Source organism: Myxocyprinus asiaticus, chromosome 33 (assembly GCF_019703515.2).
Source record: "Myxocyprinus asiaticus isolate MX2 ecotype Aquarium Trade chromosome 33, UBuf_Myxa_2, whole genome shotgun sequence".
Taxonomy (NCBI): domain Eukaryota; kingdom Metazoa; phylum Chordata; class Actinopteri; order Cypriniformes; family Catostomidae; genus Myxocyprinus; species Myxocyprinus asiaticus.
Window position 1 is genome coordinate 3,337,145 of NC_059376.1, and position 20,579 is coordinate 3,357,723.

General features: G+C 46.3%; 1 protein-coding gene across 2 annotated transcripts in view; it reads right to left on the reverse strand.

Annotated features, from left to right (window-relative positions):
* chdh (choline dehydrogenase) overlaps positions 1-20,579 on the reverse strand; it is a 55,899-nt gene that overhangs the window by 14,274 nt on the left and 21,046 nt on the right. For both annotated transcript variants that reach the window (XM_051670163.1, XM_051670162.1), the window contains exons 3-4: positions 19,591-19,742; positions 16,390-16,519 (exon numbers count right to left, since the gene is read on the reverse strand). In XM_051670163.1, the coding sequence (XP_051526123.1) occupies positions 16,390-16,519; positions 19,591-19,742 (282 nt within the window). The remainder of the gene's footprint in view (positions 1-16,389; positions 16,520-19,590; positions 19,743-20,579) is intronic.

Consider the following 20,579-nt stretch of genomic DNA (forward strand, 5'->3'; position numbering starts at 1 on the left):
ATACGGGTATAAAAGGAGCTGGTATGCAACCACTCATTCAGATTTTCTCTTCGGAGCCGAACGGTCATGCTCATTGAGCTGAATACTACTGTTCATTCACCTGCTGGATCTGACGGCGCATTTCAGTGGCTTCTCCCCCCTCTGCACTGGTGCACTGCAGAGAATGCCCCTGGGCGCTTCGGCAGAAAAACTAGAGAGTATATTTTCTGAAAGAGCATTTTTCCCCTCTAAAAGAGTATATATTTCTCTAAAAGAGCGCACACACGGAACGTCTTTTTAAAGACGCGTCTTTTTAAAGATGCTTTTCCGATTGTGTGTTATTCCTGGTTGTGCTCGTTATCTCTCGCCTTCTAATGGTCACGATCACTGTCTTTCGTGTCTGGGCACTGCTCACGCGGAGACAGCGTTCGTGGATGGTCACATTCTCATTGCGAGAATGTGTCCATGGCAACGTTGCGGTCGCGGCTCGCCTTCGTAAGGAAGCGAGCCACCCCAGAGGCTCCCGCCTCGGTCCTTTTACCCACGGGTTTGAGGCCAGCGCGGCTAGCACTGGGGGCGATTTGGGGACCCCAATGGGACCGCCTCCGCCGGGTATCCCCCCGCGGACCTCCCATTCCCCAGCACGCTCGTCTGCCCCGATCGGGCTTCCGGGTGAGTCCGCCGGCTCGTCTCACGGCGAGTTCGACCTCTTATTCGGAGCCCGCGAAAGTGATGAGCTCTCGAGCGCAGCATCGGAGAGCGGGCTCGTCCAGTCGGAAGCCTCGGCTGGGCTCCTCCCTTCGGGGTCGATAGCCCAGTCACAGGCTGACGCGGAGATGACGACATGCTTTCCTGGACAGCCGCGAGCGTCGGTTAGAGTGGATTTCACCGCTCTTCCCTGAACCCTCGCGGCTCTGTGATTGGTTCCTGGGCTCGCGGCGCCGCTCAAAGCCACGCCCCGCCCCGTTCCTTTCTTCCCGGAAGTGCATGAAGAGCTGACAAGATCGCGGGAGGCACCTTTTACTGCACGGTCCCGATCTTTTCAGCTTCCCCACTCTCACTACCCTCGATGGTGGGGCGGCCAAGGGTTATTCGGCAATCCCCCGGTGGATAAAGGCGCTCGCGGTGCACCTATGCCTGCAGAGCGCCGCCACCTGGCGTGGGTGCCCAAAGCCCCCGTCCAAGGCCTGTAGGTTTACGTTGTCTCTGACGGTCAAAGCCTACGGCGCTGCTGGACAAGCCGCCTCCGTCCTGCACGCCATGGCTCTCCTGCAAGTCTGCCAAGGCGCTAAAGGAACTGCACGAGGGTAGTTCCGCCCCGGGATTGATGCAGGAACTGCGCTCGGCGACTGACCTCGCTCTCCGAGCGACGGAGGTCACGGCGCGGTCTCCCGGGCGGACGATGGCCACACTAGTGGTCCAGGAGCGCCACCTTTGGCTCAACCTGGTCGAGATGGGTGAGGCCAACAGGACACGATTCCTTGCTGCCCCCATTTTCCAGGCGGGCCTATTCGGCGACACTGTCGAGGACTTTGCCCAGCAGTTCTCGATGGTAGAGCAGTAGATGGATGCTAGCCGGCTTGTCCTGCCCCGCCGTGGCTCAAGATCCCCCCATCTACTCATCGCCGTGGGCGTCCCCCTGCGGTGACTGCACCGGCTCCGCCGCAGCCCGCCCCTCCGGCCCGGCCCCGGCGTGGAGCCCACCGCAGGAAGCCGACGCCACCCATCTCACAGCCGGCACCGAAGAACCCATGGAGATCTTCGAAGCGCCCCTGAGACGGGCGACCCAGGGACAACGAAACCCGCTGCTCTGGAGCTGGTAAGCAGATCTTCTTTTTGTTACCTTTTGCATTTAAATTGTGCTGCATGCCCAAGTGGCTGCAGTACTCAAGAGCTCCGCAAGAGTGGTTTCCTTGTTCCCTGGGTCACATATTCGGTGTGTACGGCTGGCATCATGACCACCGTCCACCACTCCATTTGGCAGGTTGGCGCTCCAGTGGCGGTCTCCCACCCTGAGCGCCCAGCTGTGGCACAAATCCGCCCCCGATGTGACAGTCTCCACGGGTCATGAGGACAGGCCTCTTCCTCCCCCGTCCCAGGCTGTTCCGGGGGTGGTCACAAGGAGCCAGGTAAGTGCTTCGATGTCCTCGGACTCAGCACGGCCACGATGTGGTGTGGCACCTCAAGCTCCGCCCCGCCGCGAGGCCCCACCTGCCGGTACATCCGATGACGTTGTCCCTTTGGTCCCCCTTGCGCGGAACTCGGGTGCATGGCTTGCGCTTTCCAGTCCGTCGCGAGGGCTGGTCCGGACCGTCCGACTCGGCTGCACGATTCACTTCGCTGGGCATCCGCCCAGGTCCAGCGGTGTCCACTTCACCTTGGTGAAAGATGGAAACGCTGCTACCTTGCGCGGAGATCGCTACCCTCCTACGGAAGGACACGATAGAACCTGTCCCTCCAGCCGAGATGAAGAGGGAGTTTTACAGCCCCTACTTCATTGTACCGAAAAAAGGCGGTGGGTTGCGGCCAATCTTGGACCTGCGAGTACTGAACCGGGCCTTACACAGACTCCCGTTCAAGATGCTGACGCAAAGACGCATTCTAGCGAGCGTCCGGCATCAAGATTGGTTCGCGGCGGTAGACCCGAAGGATGCGTACTTTCACGTCTCGATCCTTCCTCGACACAGACCCTTCCTGCGGTTTGCGTTCGAGGGTCAGGCGTATCGGTACAAGTCCTCCCTTTCGGCCTGTCCCTGTCTCCTCGCGTCTTTACGAAGATCGCAGAGGCTGCCCTTGCCCCGTTAAGGGAGGTGGGCATTCGCATTCTCAACTATCTCGACGACTGGCTAATCCTAGCTCACTCTCGAGACGGGTTATGCGCACACAGGGACCTGGTGCTCTCACACCTCAGCCGACTAGGGCTTCGGGTCAGCTGGGAAAAGAGCAAGCTCCTCCCGGTTCAGAGCATCTCTTTTCTCGGTTTGGAGTTGGACTCAGTCTCCTTGACGGCGCACCTTACGAACGAGCGCGCCCAGTCGGTGCTGGCCTGTTTGAAGGCGTTCAAACAGAAAACAGCGGTTCCACTGAAACATTTTCAGAGGCTCCTGGGGCATATGGCGTCCTCGGCGGTGGCCACCCCGCTCGGGTTGATGCATATGAGGCCGCTTCAGCACTGGCTCCAGACTCGAGTCCCGAGACGGGCATGGCACCACGGGACACACCGCGTGGCCATTACGTCGGTCTGTCACCGTCTTTTCAGCCCTTGGACCGACCTCTCGTTTCCACGAGCAGGTGTTCCACTAGAACTGGTCTCCAGGCGCGTCGTGGTCACGACAGACGCCTCCAAAATGGGCTGGGGCGCTGTTGGCAACGGGCACGCAGCCGCCGGCCTCTAGACGGGTCCGCAGCTGCGTTGGCACATCAACTGCCTCAAGTTACTGGCAATTCTGCTCGCCCTGCGGAGGTTCCGGCCGTTGATCCAGGGCAAGCACGTGCTAGTTCGGACAGACAGCACGGCAGCGGTAGCATATGTCAACCGCCAAGGCGGTCTGCGCTCCCGCTGTATGTCATAACTCGCCCGCCGTCTCCTCCAACGGAGTTAGCAGCACCAAGTCGCTGCAAGCCACTCACATCCCGGGCAACCTCAACACTTCGGCGGACGCGCCGTAACAACAGGTTACCCTCAAGGGAGAGTGGAGACTCCACCTTCAGGTGGTCCAGCTGATTTGGAGTCGATTCAGTCAGGCACAGGTGCACCTGTTCGCCTCCCAAGAATCCTCCCACTGCCCGCTCTGGTACGCCCTCACTGAGGCCTTCCTCGGCATAGACGCGCTGGCACACAGCTGGTCCCCTGGCATTCGCAAATATGCGTTTTCCCCAGTGAGCCTGCTCGCACAGACCCTGTGCAAGGTCGGGGAGGATGAGGAGAAGGTCGTCCTGGTAAGCACCCTACTGGCCCGCCCAGACGTGGTGCTCGGACCTCACGCTCCTCGTGACAGCTCCCCCCGGGCAAATTCCCCTGAGAAAGGCCCTTCTTTCTCAGGGAAGGGGCACCATCCGGCACCCGCGCCCAGACCTCTGGAATCTCCATGTCTGGCCCCTGGACGGGACGTGGAAGACCTAAGCTGTCTCCCACCTGCAGTGGTAGACACATTCACTCAGGCTAGGGCTCCCTCTACGAGGCGCCTGTATGCCTTTAAGTGGTGTCTGTTCGCTAAGTGGTGTTCTTCCCATCAGGAAGACCCCCCAGAGGTGCGCAGTCAGATCAGTGCTTTCCTTCCTGCAAGAGAGGTTGGAAGGGAGGCTGTCCCCTTCCACCTTGAAGGTGTACGTTGCTGCCATAGCAGCACACCATGACGCAGTCGACGGTGAGTCCTTAGGGAAGCATGATCTGATCATCAGGTTCCTAAGAGGCGCCAGGAGGCTGAATCCCTCCAGGCCACGCCTTGTTCCCTCATCGGATCTCTGTAGTTTATCAGGGTCTACGGAGAGCCCCCTTTGAGTTTTGCAGTCAGCCGGGCTTAAGGCACTCTCCTTGAAGACTGCCCTCCTGACTGCGCTCACTTCCATCAAGAGGGTAGGTGACCTGCAAGCGTTCTCTGTCAGCGAGACGTGCCTGGAGTTCGGTCCGGGCTATTCTCACGTGATCCTGAGACCCCCGACCAGGCTATGTGCCCAAGGTTCCCACCACTCCTTTTAGAGACCAGGTGGTGAACCTGCAAGCGCTCCCCCAGGAGGAGGCAGACCCAGCCCTGGCGTTGCTGTGTCCTGTGCGCGCTTTGCGCATCTATTTGGATCGCACGCAGAGCTTTAGACTCTCTGAGCAGCTCTTTGTCTGCTTCGGTGCACAGCAGAAAGGAAGCGCTGTCTCCAAGCAGAGGATCGCCCACTGGCTCATTGACGCCATAACTATGGCATGTCTCGCCCAAAACATGCCGCCCCCGGTAGGGCTACGCGCCCATTCTACTCGTGGTGTAGCGGCTTCTTGGGCCCTGGCCAGAGGTGCCTCTCTAACAGACATTGCAGAGCAGTGGGCTGGGCAACACCCAACACCTTTGCAAGGTTCTACAACCTCCGGGTGGAACCGGTTTCGTCCCAGGTAGTGGCACGCAACACAAGCGGATAAGCCCGGGATAGCCGGCCGGGTGTATCGCTTGCACATAGCGCCTTCCACCTCCTTTTGAGCTGAAGACGTGCGCTGTTAATTCCCAGTAGTGTTCACAAAGGTTGTTCCCTGGTTGACTTCCTCCGAGCCCTGTGGCAGTCGAGTTTTCGGAGAGACTTGCTGCCGGCCCAGTACACGCGCTAACTAAGAGCCCGGTTCTGGGGTAGGTGCTCCGCATGTGGCGGTTCCCTGTAAGGCTAACCCCATGCGATCTATATCTTCCGCTAGTTCGTTTCCCTACTGGCAAACTGCGTCTTCCTTGGGCAGAGCCCCTCAGTCTCCATGTTGTAGTAACTCCTCCCCCATTGGGTAGGATCTACCTTGAAGGCTCTCCACATGGTTGGAAAGACCATGTGATGTATTCTTCCACTTAAATATCCCCCCCCTAGACCTGGCGGCCCAGTCGGATAATCCCCCTTCTTTTTTAGGGAGTGGAAAAAGAGAAGGGGAAAGAGGCCATGACTGGGTTAAGCCTGTCTCTATCTCTGGGTAGTCGACTTGTCCCCAAAAAGGGCCGTTCGACACTCATAACTGTGTTGGGGGAGGTTACGTGTCGACCTGGTGTGCTGGCTATGAGGCACACAGCAAGTCTGCCCACCACACACCGCCAGTTCACGTAACACAGTTCAGCCTTGTGGCGTTTTGTATAGGGACCCCTAGTGTCACTACATCGACACCAACGTCGAGTGAGTGACAGATAGGGAACGTCATGGTTACTGGTGTAACCTCCGTTCCCTGATGGAGGGAACGAGACGTTGGTCCCTCCTGCCACAACGCTGAACTACCCGCTGAAATGGCCAGACCTTATATCGGCTCCTCAGCGTAAAACCTGAATGAGTGGTTGCATACCAGCTCCTTTTATACCCGTATGTTCGGGGGAGTGGCATGCAAATACCACTCGCCAATTTTCATTGGCCTTTTATCAAAGACCAGAGGTGTCTCGGGCTCCCAAGAGTGACCCCTAGTGTCACTACATCGACACCAACGTCTCGTTCCCTCCATCAGGGAACGGAGGTTACACCAGTAACCATGACGGTGACCATACGTCCTCTTTTTCCTGGACATGTCCTCTTTTCCAGACCTTAAAAAAGCGAAAATGTCCAGGATTCGGCTTTAGGTGCATTATTATGTGCATCGGGTCTAATACTTCATTGTGTGTGTGCGCATATTTGCATTGCTTTAACCCCTCTTTATAAGTCCTGCCTTCTCGCACACCAACTGGTCGATTATAAGAGGCTTGCAGCAACTATTGGCCAAATTCCTGCCTGTCAATCTCTCCGCGAATGCTCAAAGCGCTGTTGTGTTCGGCATCAAACAGTTGCTTGACAGTAGCAGCAAATGACAGCTGAGTGGAAACAATGCCCAAACGAAAGTGCAAATTTACAGAAGATTTGCACAAAAAATTCCTATGCTTTCGTCCAGGTCAAGATCTGTGGGAAGCAGAATGTATGACATGTAAAGCTGGCACTTATGTGTCAGTTGCTAATAAAGGTGCAAATGATTTAGAAGCACACATTAGCTCTGTGAAGCATAAAGGGTCAGCAAAAGGTGAAAGTTCATCAGGTAAATTAACGGACTACTTTTTGCAACCAGGTAAATCTATCACATTGCTTTATTTTCCATGGCCATTCAAAATAATAGTAATAGTAAATGAAGGTACACTCATGGCATAACATATTTTATTTTAGTATATGGACATTCAAAAGAATGGAAAATTTTATTTATTTATATATATTTATGTTATGCTAATAGAGTGTCTTTTTCACTGTATTAAAGTTTGCATTCATAGTAACACTGTTTTGAACCCTATTATTCCACCCCACCCCAATCTCAAAAGATGTCCTCTTTTTGGAAAACCAGAATATGGTCACCCTAAGTAAACCACAAAGAGTTTCTCAAACAAGGATTTAGCTGTGGAAACATTACACACCATGAAGAATACAAAATGATCTGCTTCTTCCTCTTCTACTTCCTCTATATATACAAAATTCACCAAGGGTACTAACAGTGACTCCTGGTGGCAGGGAAGAATACAACGCCAAGAGAAAAATATGAACATACCCTGTGACAGGCGTATGACTATTACAACGTAATGACATTACCCTATCTGTTTAATGTCATATTAATTAAATATATAACTATATAAGGTGATATTTTTTTAATTTAGCAAATTATTGTAGAATTCAATAATTGCGCCTGATATATATATATATATATATATATATATATATATATATATATATATATATATATATATATTTAATATTAAAGTTATATTTTTAATTAAATAACACCATCCGATTGTTATACATTTAAAAAATATTTTCTTCTTTAAAGGAATGTTCCAGGTTCAATACAAGTTAACCTCAATTAACAGCATTTGTGTCATAATGTTGATTACCACAAAAATGAATTTCCCTCCTTTTCTTAAAAAATAAAAATAAAAATCTGTGTTCCAGTGAGACACTTACAATAGAAGTGAATGGGGCCAATTGTTGGAGGGTTTAAACACAGAAATATGAAGCTTATAATTTTATAGCATCAATTCTTCTGTTAAAACTTGTGTATTATTTGAGCTGTCATTTTAGAGTCGTTTTAAGGTTGAAGAGTTTGTTGGCATTACATCGTCATGGTAACGAAGTTGTAAAATTGGCTATAACTTTTCAACAGCCGTACTGCCCGCCGACAGAGCGAGGAAACGGCCTCCCGTCATCACACGAGCCTCAAGGAACCGGGTCAGAGTTAAATGACGGAGGAAAACACATTGTACCTGTGTCCTCATGCGATTCAAGTAAGAGGTTTATGTCTGGGCAGAGATAGAATATTATAGTGTGTTATTCTTGTGTTTCAAGGTTTTTGCTTGTACAGTTTACGGATCGCCATGTCCGCTCATTATTAATACTCAGGGTATTAATTATCACGATTTTGTTTTGCTGTATTGTGGTCCAACCAAATTGGATTGTTGTGCAATTTCGCCATCGCGGGTGAGACCACAACTGAGTTCATCCATTAAAGAGTCAAATAACGCGGGACTGTTTACGAGCCGTCCACCGCGTCTCTGAGCGATGAACTAAACGGCTGCTTTCTCTCCCACGATCGCAAAATCAGCTTTAGGGCTGTCACTTCTCTCTCTCTCTCTCGTACTAATTACACACACACACACACACACACACACACACGCACGCAGGCACGCGACCCCTCACAAACATTCTGGCACACATTTTGGCTCGTAGATAGCTTAAATGCTAAAGCCCAGCTTTGTCCCTAAGCTATCGTACAAGCAGATATACGCGGTAACTGGTAGACGCCATATCCATCCCCATTCGTGGTCATATTCCGTGGCCGGAAGTCTCGCGTGACATACTCTCCACGAGAGTGCGCGTCCCTCCTTACACACACACTGTCACACACACACACCCTGTGTTATAAGATTATTTTATTTCCATATCTAATCATATCACTGTTTAGTTTGTAGTTGTAAGTCGGAAGTTTATTGACTGCATTGTATTAATTATTAATTGATATTACTGCATAAATAAACTTTGTTTATATTACAAAGAGAAGTGTTTTGGTTTGTTTTGCATACGCCTGTGTCATGCTGACGGGATATCAGTGCTCGGATTCAAACCTTCATTCATTGTTTTTTTAACCGAAAATCGATATTCTTCGGATGTCGATTTTCCTAAGAAAACAATCTAATATTGAGACTGTTTTACTATCTGGTTATTAGTCCCTGATTTCAGGGTGGTGCCCCGTCAATGTTAATCCTTATTAATATTCTATTGATTTTTGATAATTGATAATTATCTTTGATGATTGTTGAATTTGAATGATCAATAAGCTAGTGTTAATTTTAATTAATGTTTCATCGATGTTAACAATTAACGATTATCTTTAAAAATTATTGATTTTAAAGGATTAAAAAAGCTAACATTGATTCTCATCAATGTTCTATTGATTTTAATAATCAGTAATTATCTTTGATAATTATTAATTATTGCTAATAACCAAACTTGCTCCTAAACGTAGCACACTACATTTACTGGAGCCCCATATGAGGTTTTAATGAGTTAGATCCAATTAATTAATTTAAATATTAATTAATAACTACAGAAATAATTATTCATTATTTCTGATAGTAACACTGATCTAAACAACCAGTAAAGCCCAACATAATAATTGGTAACCCGTGTGAGGCATCCTACGTGCCAGTTCTGTCACAGTGTGTATGCATAAGAATCCAAAGTAATAATTTGAATCATTACTTCAAAGTTTGGTTCTGTTTGACAATTTACTTCTCACAACTTGCCAAACATAAGCCAGTGTGGTGTGAAAGTGCTCTTAAGAGTGAATTAAGGGTTGGTAAATTTACTATAGTCTGCTTAAAATCTGCTGTTGTTGTTATTTAACTCCTAACGCTTTCATCTAAATATTACAGAGAGGTGCCAAGTCACTTCATTGACGTCCACCAAAGAGAGAACGCAGTGAAATTTGCACATTACATAACAACAGTAGACCGTAAGCCACAGGTCGAAGCCTCTCACCTGTGCTTTCGTGTTAGCATTATATCAACTGTAAAACAACAAGCTATCAGAGCCACTATCACAAGAATTTTTACGGCCCCAGTAAAATGAGTCACCAATCGTCCTGCATGACTGGAGCTGAAGCTCCACAGAGGTTAGTCGACCCAGCACTGCAAGATGTAGTTGCTGCTGTCCTCCATCTCTCCAGAGAGGAGAGAGATAACCTTAACGGCTACAATATTAGTCACTGTGATGAAGCATTGCAGGAACTAGTTAATTATGTCAACAACCCGGTCGGGAAGCCAATGCGCACAATCCTGGACCTAGTGGGCCAAATGTTCCTTCTTCATCACCGCAAAACCCAACTGCAAACCGCCGAGCACCAGGCCCAGCTCGCCCAGCTGCAGAGCAGCTACTAAGCGGTGCAGAGGGAAAATCTCAGCCTGCACCAAGACGTTAGGTGCACTCAAGCTGAGAAAGTCCAGGCACAGGAAGATAATGCCCGGATGCAGGAGGAAAACGAAACCCTGCGCAGGCAGCTTCAAGTTGCCCAGCTAAAAGTAGAGTCAGATCAGGTAAGTGCAGCTGAAACACACAGAATAGAACACTACGCATAGAAATGTGCCCCTGAGAAACCCAGGGACACACGCTAGGAGCCGAGCTGCCCCTAGTGGTACAGTCTCTGACTTCGTCCTCCAAGACACCTTTCAAAATCCTCCAGCAGCCCGCTGGTTGGATGCAGGTGCCCCTCCTTATAGTTACCCTCCTCAATCAGTTTTCAGTCACGCCACTGTGCGTTTCAAACCGACTGATTCCACACCACGGAGGGGGGACAATTATTTTCAAGCCCAGAGTGGTGTAAGCGGCTCGAATATCCCATTAGCCAGGGAGCTGTACGCAACCCGGGGTCCACCCCCACGCGTCGACTGGACTCCTTCCCCACCACAAAGGGGAGGAAGTCGTCCTCATCGCTATAGCGATCCGAGTGACTGTGATGTTTCGGATGACTCGGACGACCCGTGGTCATACCGACACCAAAGCTTGCGAATCCGACAACTCGAGTCCCTCGCAGGGGACATAGAACGCTTTGACCCAAATAATCAAGATTCAAACATCGACAATTATCTTAGGGAAATTGAGCACTGCCTGACTGATTTGCCTTATGCTTCGTTGCGTGAAAAACTCAAGCTTATATGGAAGACCATGGTAAGGAGTGTCCATGCGTTCATGGAAACGCTACCGACTGATACACGAAACCGCTACTCAGCTCTGTGTAAAGCCCTACGCGAGGAGTATTCGCTGTATATCGACAAAGCCTCCAATACCATAGCTGCTTTCGCCGTCACCCAGAAGAGGCATGAGCCTCCGCGTGAGTATTATAGACGCCTGAGAGCCACGTACTTCCAAGGAAGTAACGAACCAGGTCTGGAGGAGGAATGAGCTTTCAAGTCTCTTTTCCTTCATAACCTCCACGAGTGCGTGCGATATGACGTCACGATGCACTGCAGAATGGGCAACCCCACCATGCAGGAAATCAGAAAGTACACGCAACTGGCATGGGAGACACGCATGCGCACTGCCCGAGGGCACGAAGGCGACGCCAGAGCCCTGGGGATCCAAGCCTCATATGCAGACCTAGCACCTGAAGGCAACGAAATGCCTCGCGTTAAGGTGAACGCTAGAACAGGACCCCAGAGGCGCCGATCACTCCGCCAGCAGGGTAGGCAACAGAACCAGGGGGGTGGTGACCAGACACACCCCCAGGGTCACGGCAGGCCTAAACAACAAAACGTTCGCCGGCCGAAAAGAAATGCGCGTTTCGAACGAAAACCCAAACAAGAAGGTGAGCAGGTAGGCAAGGTTTCAAATCCCCTCAGAGAACAACATTTGAGAAAAGAAATGGAGGACATAAGGAGATACTTGACTGAGTTAGTAACTAAGCTTGACGTGCTCTGTTGTTCAACAGGTCCGTCGACCTCCTCAAAGGAACACGGCACTGAAACCCCGTCAGTATGACTAGACGATGTACCCCCTCCCGTTAACGCCAAAGTTTACTTTGTAGGTCGGAAAAGGGGAACAGTGTTCAAGTTGCTCCCCAAAACAGTCACTCCTAACATGCCACACCCTCCTTTTCTGACCTTCTTGGGCGATCTGTATCGTAAGGGCAACGCCTGACACATGGGTCATTCAACTCCCATGCACTACTTAACACCGGTTCCGAAATAGTCTAATGGGTTCCAACACCTTCGCAGAGGTGGCTAGAGCAAAGCTCTCCCTTGGCAAACCACTATAGACAGAGACCTACAACGTAAGCATCACAAGCTACACGCAAGATAGGTCGTCTATCACAAAACGGGCCTGGATTGACACCTTTCAAGGGATGATGCTAACAGACCCTGTTTACATATGTCCCATTAATACGGAACCACTGTTAGTTGGCCAGGACCTACTGAACCGATTGGCTCCGCTCATTGACTGCCAACGTAGACACATGTGGGCTCAGGTTGACATACCGAGACCACTTTGTCCAGAAAACAGTTTGCCAGCTTCAGATGCACACGTCGCCATCGTCCAAAAATTCAGCAGAGACGACGACTCCAATAAGAACAATTACAGGGCCTGAATAAAACCCTTCAGGGTACTATAGTCACTGTAAATTTGCACTCAGTTCTTATCAATAAAACTTTGCATGCTTTAGGGACTTTGTCAGAGAAAACAACTTATGCGTGTATCGTTAGAGATCTAATGAAGGACCTCAGGGAAATTAGCTCCTCAGTCAACAGTCTGAGTGGTGGAAGGATTCCAGCTTACCTAGTCTCCCTAGACCTTGTCGAACAAATCCTTAGATCTGCTACTATCTCCATTATGCAACCTTCACAGATACACATGGCATATAGTTTTGGCATTGAAATTCCAATACATGTAAATCCTCAGAACCTCAAAATAGGATTTATCCTCAATCTACCGTCATAGGCAGAATATATATAGACTAAAATCTGTATTTAATGTTGGTTTTCAGAGAGGTAATGCACACATTCACCTCAAAACACCACCAACACTCGCCTACCATGATGAGGACCCCTCGCTCTACCTTATCCCTAACCTAAACATGTGTACCAAGACAAAATACATTCATTGGGTTTGTCCAAACGCAACCCCTTTGTTAGAGAGGTGACTAACTACCTCTGCGGCCAAAGAGCAGAATTCCATGAACAAGTGTCACGGTAGCATGTCCATCAAAGATGAAGGAACAGAGACAAAGGTAGAGCGAGCAGGCAGTCACTGGCTCGTTAACACACCAGCCACCGAAGTCATACGACTGCCATAATACAGCCACTAAACTAAGGCCACTAAACTAAGGCTACCAAACCAAATGGTGTTCTTAATGGTTCCCCAAAGAGCCACCATGCACATTGACGATATTGTCCTCCATCATCTCAACGTTGACAAAAATGACGCAGAAATTGAGATCATGGACGCATTTAGAGGTCACAGCCTCACCGTTGATGACACCCTTCAACAGCAGCTTCAGGCTGAAGGGATGGAATTAGTGAAGTTCAGTCTCAAACCGACTGGCTTGACCACTGATTTTCATAGTCACATAAGCAGATCGTCATCTTACCGAGAACACCCTATCAGTTTGGTTGCCCTCTGGCTCCTCCTTAGTGGTTGGATCATCATCGCAATTATTGCACACGCCATGTACAGGTACATTCAACACCTACAGGCCAGACTGGACTCACTTCTCATACAGCCGCATTTTACACACCAGTCTGAGCCCAACCCACAGGTTAACCCCATCATTTCCAAGGATAAGCCTTTTAACCTTTAACCCTCCTTTCCTCTAACATTTTGTTCCTAGTAACCAATGTCAGGTTCTACTTTGATTTTGTGTTATGACCAAAGAACAACAAAGGATTGTGTTATGGTTAATGCTGTGCCTTCCAATAACTTGAAATGTTTATGTGTGATGAATGTAGTTTTAGAATTAGCTAGAAGTTCTATGCCCAGATGTGCCTCAATCTCTGTCCAGACGATAAAGCCTCTGTGAACTCTAATGAACTGTATGGACTGTGCAACCATTTTTCTTTCCTATCAGGAATACATGGATGGCGTAACCCACAGGTTACTGTGAACCGACAAGAACTGTTCGGCCCTTCAGTTGCTCTAAAGATGCTGGACAACAACCAACTCTTCAGAACAAATGGGGGAATGTTGGGCCTCATGTATTCAGATAGAAGACAAAGGCAGGCCTAACAGTCATAAAACCTAACTCAGCCCCCACACACCAAGTTGTAAATCTTCCTGATAAAAATCGCGCCAAAATCAAACAAAGAGAGTCCAAAATAGACTACAAATCCATGAAGCCTTGCTCACTAAAGGATCGAACTCTCAACTCCTATTGGATGAGGCACACAACACAACGTCCCTCAAACATGACATCATCAGGAGTTGAAATACCTCTGAAATGCTTCCAGAGTGGCTTCCAGCGACTTTGTTCACCGAATCTAGACGTAGCTTTTTTTTGCTTCTCTCAGGTGCAACCTCGTGGCACAAGGAAGTAACATCCGACTTGAAACTGTAGCCATACAATCTCCATCTCGCTGGACGAGTTGAGATTACTCTGTGTTCAACCGAACACTCTAACGGATCCGAAGGAGACCGCCGAGCAATTCGCATCTTCATCCGTTTGCCTACAGAAGTGAAGAGATTAAAGATTTCTCTTCCATCTTCAATCAAGTCGACATTTCTGAGTTCTCATACCGCAGCCGTACCACCCGCTGAGAACCAACAGCCGTACCGCCTGCCGACAGAGCGAGGAAACGGCCTCCCGTCATCACCCGAGCCTCAAGGAATCGGGTCAGAGTTAAAGGACGGAGGAAAACACATTCTACCTTTGTCCTCATGCGATTCAAGTAAGAGGTTTATGTCTGGGCAGAGATAGAATATTATAGTGTGTTATTCTTGTGTTTCAAGGTTTTTGCTTGTACAGTTTACGGATCGCCATGTCTGCTCATTATTAATACTCAGGGTATTAATTATCACGATTTTGTTTTGCTGTATTGTGGTCCAATCAAATTGGATTGTTGTGCAATTTCGCCATCGCGGGTGAGACTGCAACTGAGTTCATCCATTAAAGAGTCAAATAACGCGGGACTGTTTACGAGCCGTCCATCGCGTCTCTGAGCGATGAACTAAACAGCTGCTTTCTCTCCCACGATCGCGAAATCAGCTTTAGGGCTGTCACTTCTCTCTCTCTCTTGTACTAATTACACACACACACACACACACACACACACACACACACACGCAGGCACGCGACCCCTCACAAACATTCTGGCACACATTTTGGCTCGTAGATAGCTTAAATGCTAAAGCCCAGCTTTGTCCCTAAGCTATCGTACAAGCGGATATACGCGGTAACTGGTAGACGCCATCTCCGCCCCCATTCGCCGTCATATTCCCTGGCCGGAAGTCTCGTGTGACATACTCTCCACGAGAGTCACGTCCGCTATTTTGTGCGCGTCCCTCCTTACACACACACTGTCACACACACACACCCTATGTGTTATAGGATTATTTTATTTCCATATCTAATCATATCACTGTTTTGTTTGTAGTTGTAAGTCGGAAGTTTATTGACTGCATTGTATTAATTATTAATTGATATTACTGCACAAATAAACTTTGTTTATATTACAAAGAGAAGTGTTTTGGTTTGTTTTGTATACGCCTGTGTCATGCTGACGGGATGTCAGTGCTCGGATTCAAACCTTCATTCATTGTTTTTTTCCCAAAAATCGATATTCTTCGGATGTCGATTTTCCTAAGAAAACAATCTAATATTGAGACTGTTTTACTATCTGGTTATTAGTCCCTGATTTCAGGGTGGTGCCCCGTCAATGTTAATCCTTATTAATATTCTATTGATTTTTGATAATTGATAATTATCTTTGATGATTGTTGAATTTGAATGATCAATAAGCTAGTGTTAATTTTAATTAATGTTTCATCAATGTTAACAATTAACGATTATCTTTGAAAATTGATTTTAAAGGATTAAAAAAGCTAACATTGATTCTCATCAATGTTCTATTGATTTTAATAATTAGTAATTATCTTTGATAATTATTAATTATTGCTAATAACCAAACTTGCTCCTAAACATAGCACACTACATTTACTGGAGCCCCATATGAGGTTTTAATGAGTTAGATCCAATTAATTAATTTAAATATTAATGAATAACTACAGAAATAATTATTAATTATTTCTGATAGTAACACTGATCTAAACAACCAGTAAAGCCCAACATCCTTTATGTCTGGTGGCTATAATTTTGAAACACTATTTTAATGTTCAAACACTGATCCCCATTCACTTCCATCGTAAGTGCCTCACTGTAACCAAGATCTTTTTTTTTTTAAAGAAAAGGAGGGACAAGTCGAAATTAATTTTAGTTGTAATCAACATTATGCCACAAATGCTGTCAATTGATCTTATCTTGTATTGAACCCGGAACATTCCTCTAAATTACTTGACTGTGTAATTTAGCTTAACTGTAGTTGAACTACTTTACGTTATGAGTAGCTTCTGAAGCTTGGGAAGACACAGCTTCAAAGTAGCTTCCTCAACACTGGACTGATTTTGGGCCATGTTTAAAAGAGAGGATTAAGAGCAGTAGGTACATCAAAAGGATCATACTAAAGGTAAAGGGGTCACCTGGGATGTGTTGAGTCACAGGAATATCCAGCTTGTGCAGCTCATCTGCATTTCCCACTCCAGACAGCAGGAGGAGCTGAGGACTGTTAATGGCTCCTCCACTGAGAATCACCTCCTTATCAGCAAACACCTGAAGAAACATCACAAACATGCATGCTTAGTCCTTCTGTTTCCTTTCATTGCTTCTTAACTCCTTCCTTTTAGGACACGTTAAAGGAGGCAAGGACTAGATGCGAGGACAGAATCGTTGAAGCAAGGTGTAATTGTTAAATGGAATACCATGCTCACTGAAATTTCACTTCAAAGCGCATTTTTTGTGCAGCTGCGTTAAACTTAGTTCATTCAAATAATCCTAATAAATCTTAATAAAGCAGTTGAATTATGTGACATTTATGGTTTATTTAAACCGCAAATGTGAATTAAAGCTGGTTAAAATTGTGGAAAGTCAACTGCTTCTACAAAAAAATCTTCCTCTATCCTCCTTCCTTGCCTCTTTGCAGAGCACGTAGAGAATGAGAAGAAGCCAAAATGTTGAGGGCTTCAACACATGACAGGACATGAGTGAGAGTAAAAGTGTGATGAGTAGATAAGATAAGTGTCCTGTGTGACTGAAGCAGGAAACAACATTGTTGTAATCAGTTGTGAGCAGTCTGCAGTGGGATTTGCTCAGTGATCTTCAGTGCTGATGAATGATGTTTTGAAAGTCTGATAATACAAACTGATTAAAATCTGCAGTCATAAAATTTTAAGAAGGTTATTCACATAGACTACACAATTTACATGCTGAAATGATTTCACAAGCACAAGAATCTCACAAAACGATGTCGTGTAGAAATTGTATTTATTTATTTAAGAGTATTTACACTAGATTTAACACAAAGATCAGATAAGGTCAGTTACCGTGTACTTTAATTGTATGAAAACTATGCAATGACAGTGAATTGAGAGAGAGGTTGTCAGTTCCTAACATTCAATGCCTTTCAATTCAATTCAATTGCTGTACCACAAAGAAAGAAAGTATACGGTTTTGGAACAACATGAGGGTGAATAAAGGATGACAAAATTTTCATTTTTGGGTGAACTATCACTTTTAAAGACATTTGAAAAGACTTACATTTCTACAAAGCAATAGCATTGTAGTCATTAACTATTCACTTCGTTATGTGTCATGCTCACATGGATGTGTTTCATTAGGCATGACATTAAAGGGATAGTTCACCCAAAAACAAAAAATCAGCTGCCTTTGGTTTTGGACACAGCTACTGACAGGCAGGCACTATGTTTCTGATGAATTTAAAGGACAATTCATGCAGTCTATCAGTGTAGCTCAGCATTATACTGCTAGTTTTTCAACTGTGTTGGCATTGTGTTTGCCACTTGAGGTGTAATCTCAGTTCCCTTTTTGTCACTCACTCTACGTTGTGTCAATGTAGTGACACTAGGGGTCACTCTTGGGAGCCCGAGACACCTCTGGTCTTTGATAAAAGGCCAATGAAAATTGGCGAGTGGTATTTGCATGCCACTCCCCCGGACATACAGGTATAAAAGGAGCTGGCGTGCAACCACTCATTCAGGTTGGCGTGCAACCACTCATAATTCTCCATCAGGGAACGGAGGTTACACAAGTAACCATGACGTACTTTGACTTTCAACTAAGCTGCGTAATCAAGTAACAGTCACAATATTATTCCATACACACTATTACTCCGTTCCAAAACCTAGTAAGTAGACTACGTTTTAAGGCACCATAGGCACAATACCATTGTCAAGTCTGTTCCAAAAGATAAGCAGAAACATCATGCTGCCTAGGTGCATAGTTTGGCTAAATTCTGGGGAAGAATTTTCATCCAGAATGTACTGCAAGGACCTCAGTGAAAAAACATCCTCCAAGATTGCAGACAAGTCGAGATTAAACTTCATAATGTGCTCATTATAAATATACGTAAACTCATTTAAAACAGAAACTGTCAAATGTTCTATTTCAACCGTCATAAGCATAGCAACATGCTAATGTAAAACTCTACTGAAAATTAATTGTGAGTGGAGTCTCTTGTAAGGAGGTCTATTTGTGTAGCATATAGAGTTGCAGCCTTTGTAGAGCACTCCAAATAAACCAGTCACTTATCAGGTTCTGTTTCAATTACAGTGCTCGATTAGAAGGTTGCTGCCAATGTAGGCAGCTCACTAGGTTTTGGAACAAGGCTAATATGCACTTTCCGGTAAGTTGCTCTAAAGGAATAATTCATCATTTACTCATGATATTCCAGGTGTGTATGTCTTTCTTTCTTCAGCAGAACACATATGAAGAAAAATTGAGAAATATCTCAGCTCAGTAGGTCCTTAAAATGCAAGTGGATGGTGATTGGACTTTTGAAGCTCCAAAAAGAACAGACAGTCAGCATAAACGTCATCGATATGACTCCAGCGGTTAAATTAATGTCTTCTAAAGCAATACGATCACTTTTGGTGTGAAAAAGATCAATATTCAAGTACTTTTAACCATAAAACATCGCTTACGGTCAGCAGCAGTATGTGTATTCACGAGAGGGTGGAGTCCAAGCAGTCTCTCGTGTGACGAATTTGCGTTGGCATGTTACAGATGTAATCTCACGTTCTTCTCCCGCTTGAGACATCCAGGATAAGCGCACAAACGCACCATTTTGAGTAAACAAACAGATACAAATACAGATCTAAACCAAAACCAACAAAGCTTATGTACAGCATTCCTCCTATTCAGTTGTAAACAGCGCTGCTCTTCCATGTGTACCGCACGTGCCTCAGTTCTCGCGTGTCTCACGTGCCAACGTGATTACTTCACACGCGTATGCCACTGCAGCGATGATTCAGTGTTAAAAAAGTACTTAAATATAGATTTTTTTTCGCACCAAAAGTGATTGTGTCGCTTTGGAAGACATTCATTTAACAGCTGGAGTCGTATGGATGATGTTTATGCTGACTGTCTGTTCTTTTTGGAGCTTCAAAAGTCATATCACCATCCACTTGTGTTTTAAGGAACTACTGAGCAAATATATTTTTCTAATTTTCTTCAAATGTGTTCTGGTGAAGAAAGAAAGTCATACACACCTGGGATGTCATGAGGGTGAGTAAATAATGGGGGAATTTTCATTTTTGTGTGAACTATCCCTTTAAGGCAGCATCTATAAAGTACATAATGCAGATGCCAAATGAGGTGATTTTAACCTTTTTCGTCTGTCCATTCTGCTGGAACTCGACCCCTCGAGCTCGATTCCCATCAAAAAGGATACGGGTCACCATGCAACCGACCTCTGCTGTCAGGTTGGGTCTGGAGAGGGCAGGGCGAAGGTAAGCACTCGCTGTGCTCCATCGTTTACCTGTGCAGAGAGGCAAATAGAGAGGACGCTTCTGATATTCATCATAACTAATTATCGCTAAGAATCATTACTTATTAGCACTATTACAATTGCTCATGTTCATACTTAGTATTTAACTTCAATGTCATAGTTGTTGTTATGGAAGGGATGGGGGGACATGTCCCTCACTTTTTGCCATGGCCAATTTTGACCCCACCACTTTTTGAAATAGCTTGCATTAGGGATGTGTCTAATACAGAGTAAACATCTCCAGATCTTAAGCAGGAGTTTTCACTTCGTTCGTATGTGTTGAGTGGCAATCTGGGGCTGGAATTTGTTCTTTTTAATTGCGGCTGTGGTTTTGACAGCTGTAAAACTCTCTAGTGCACACAGACAGGTGCTCTACTCTCTCCGCTTTTCCTAAGCTCACTGATGCTCTTGTTTCCAGTGAAAACACAAAACAAAATGCAAACAAATGTGTCCTGCTCATGGTATGCATACAATAACATATACATGTTTTCTGTATTCATTAAAATTTAAGTTATAGAAATGCATGTTGATTTAAAGTGTCCAATTAGAGCTAATAATTACATAAAAATTCATGTTTAAAAAATAAAAAAATAATGCAATTAATCATGCCTTTTGACCCATACAAAAATTAATTTAAAAAAGCACGTATTTTCCTACCATCGGAGCAATTTACACAAAGTATATTCTTTGTATTTTTACAAGGCACGTCAGCAGGGGGCAGTCAGCGCACCTTAACAAAACTCACAAGCAGCTCAGCCACAGAATGAGAGCCGTTCAAACAGGATGCATTCTTGACAGCTGGACGAAGCACAACAGAATGCAGGGATC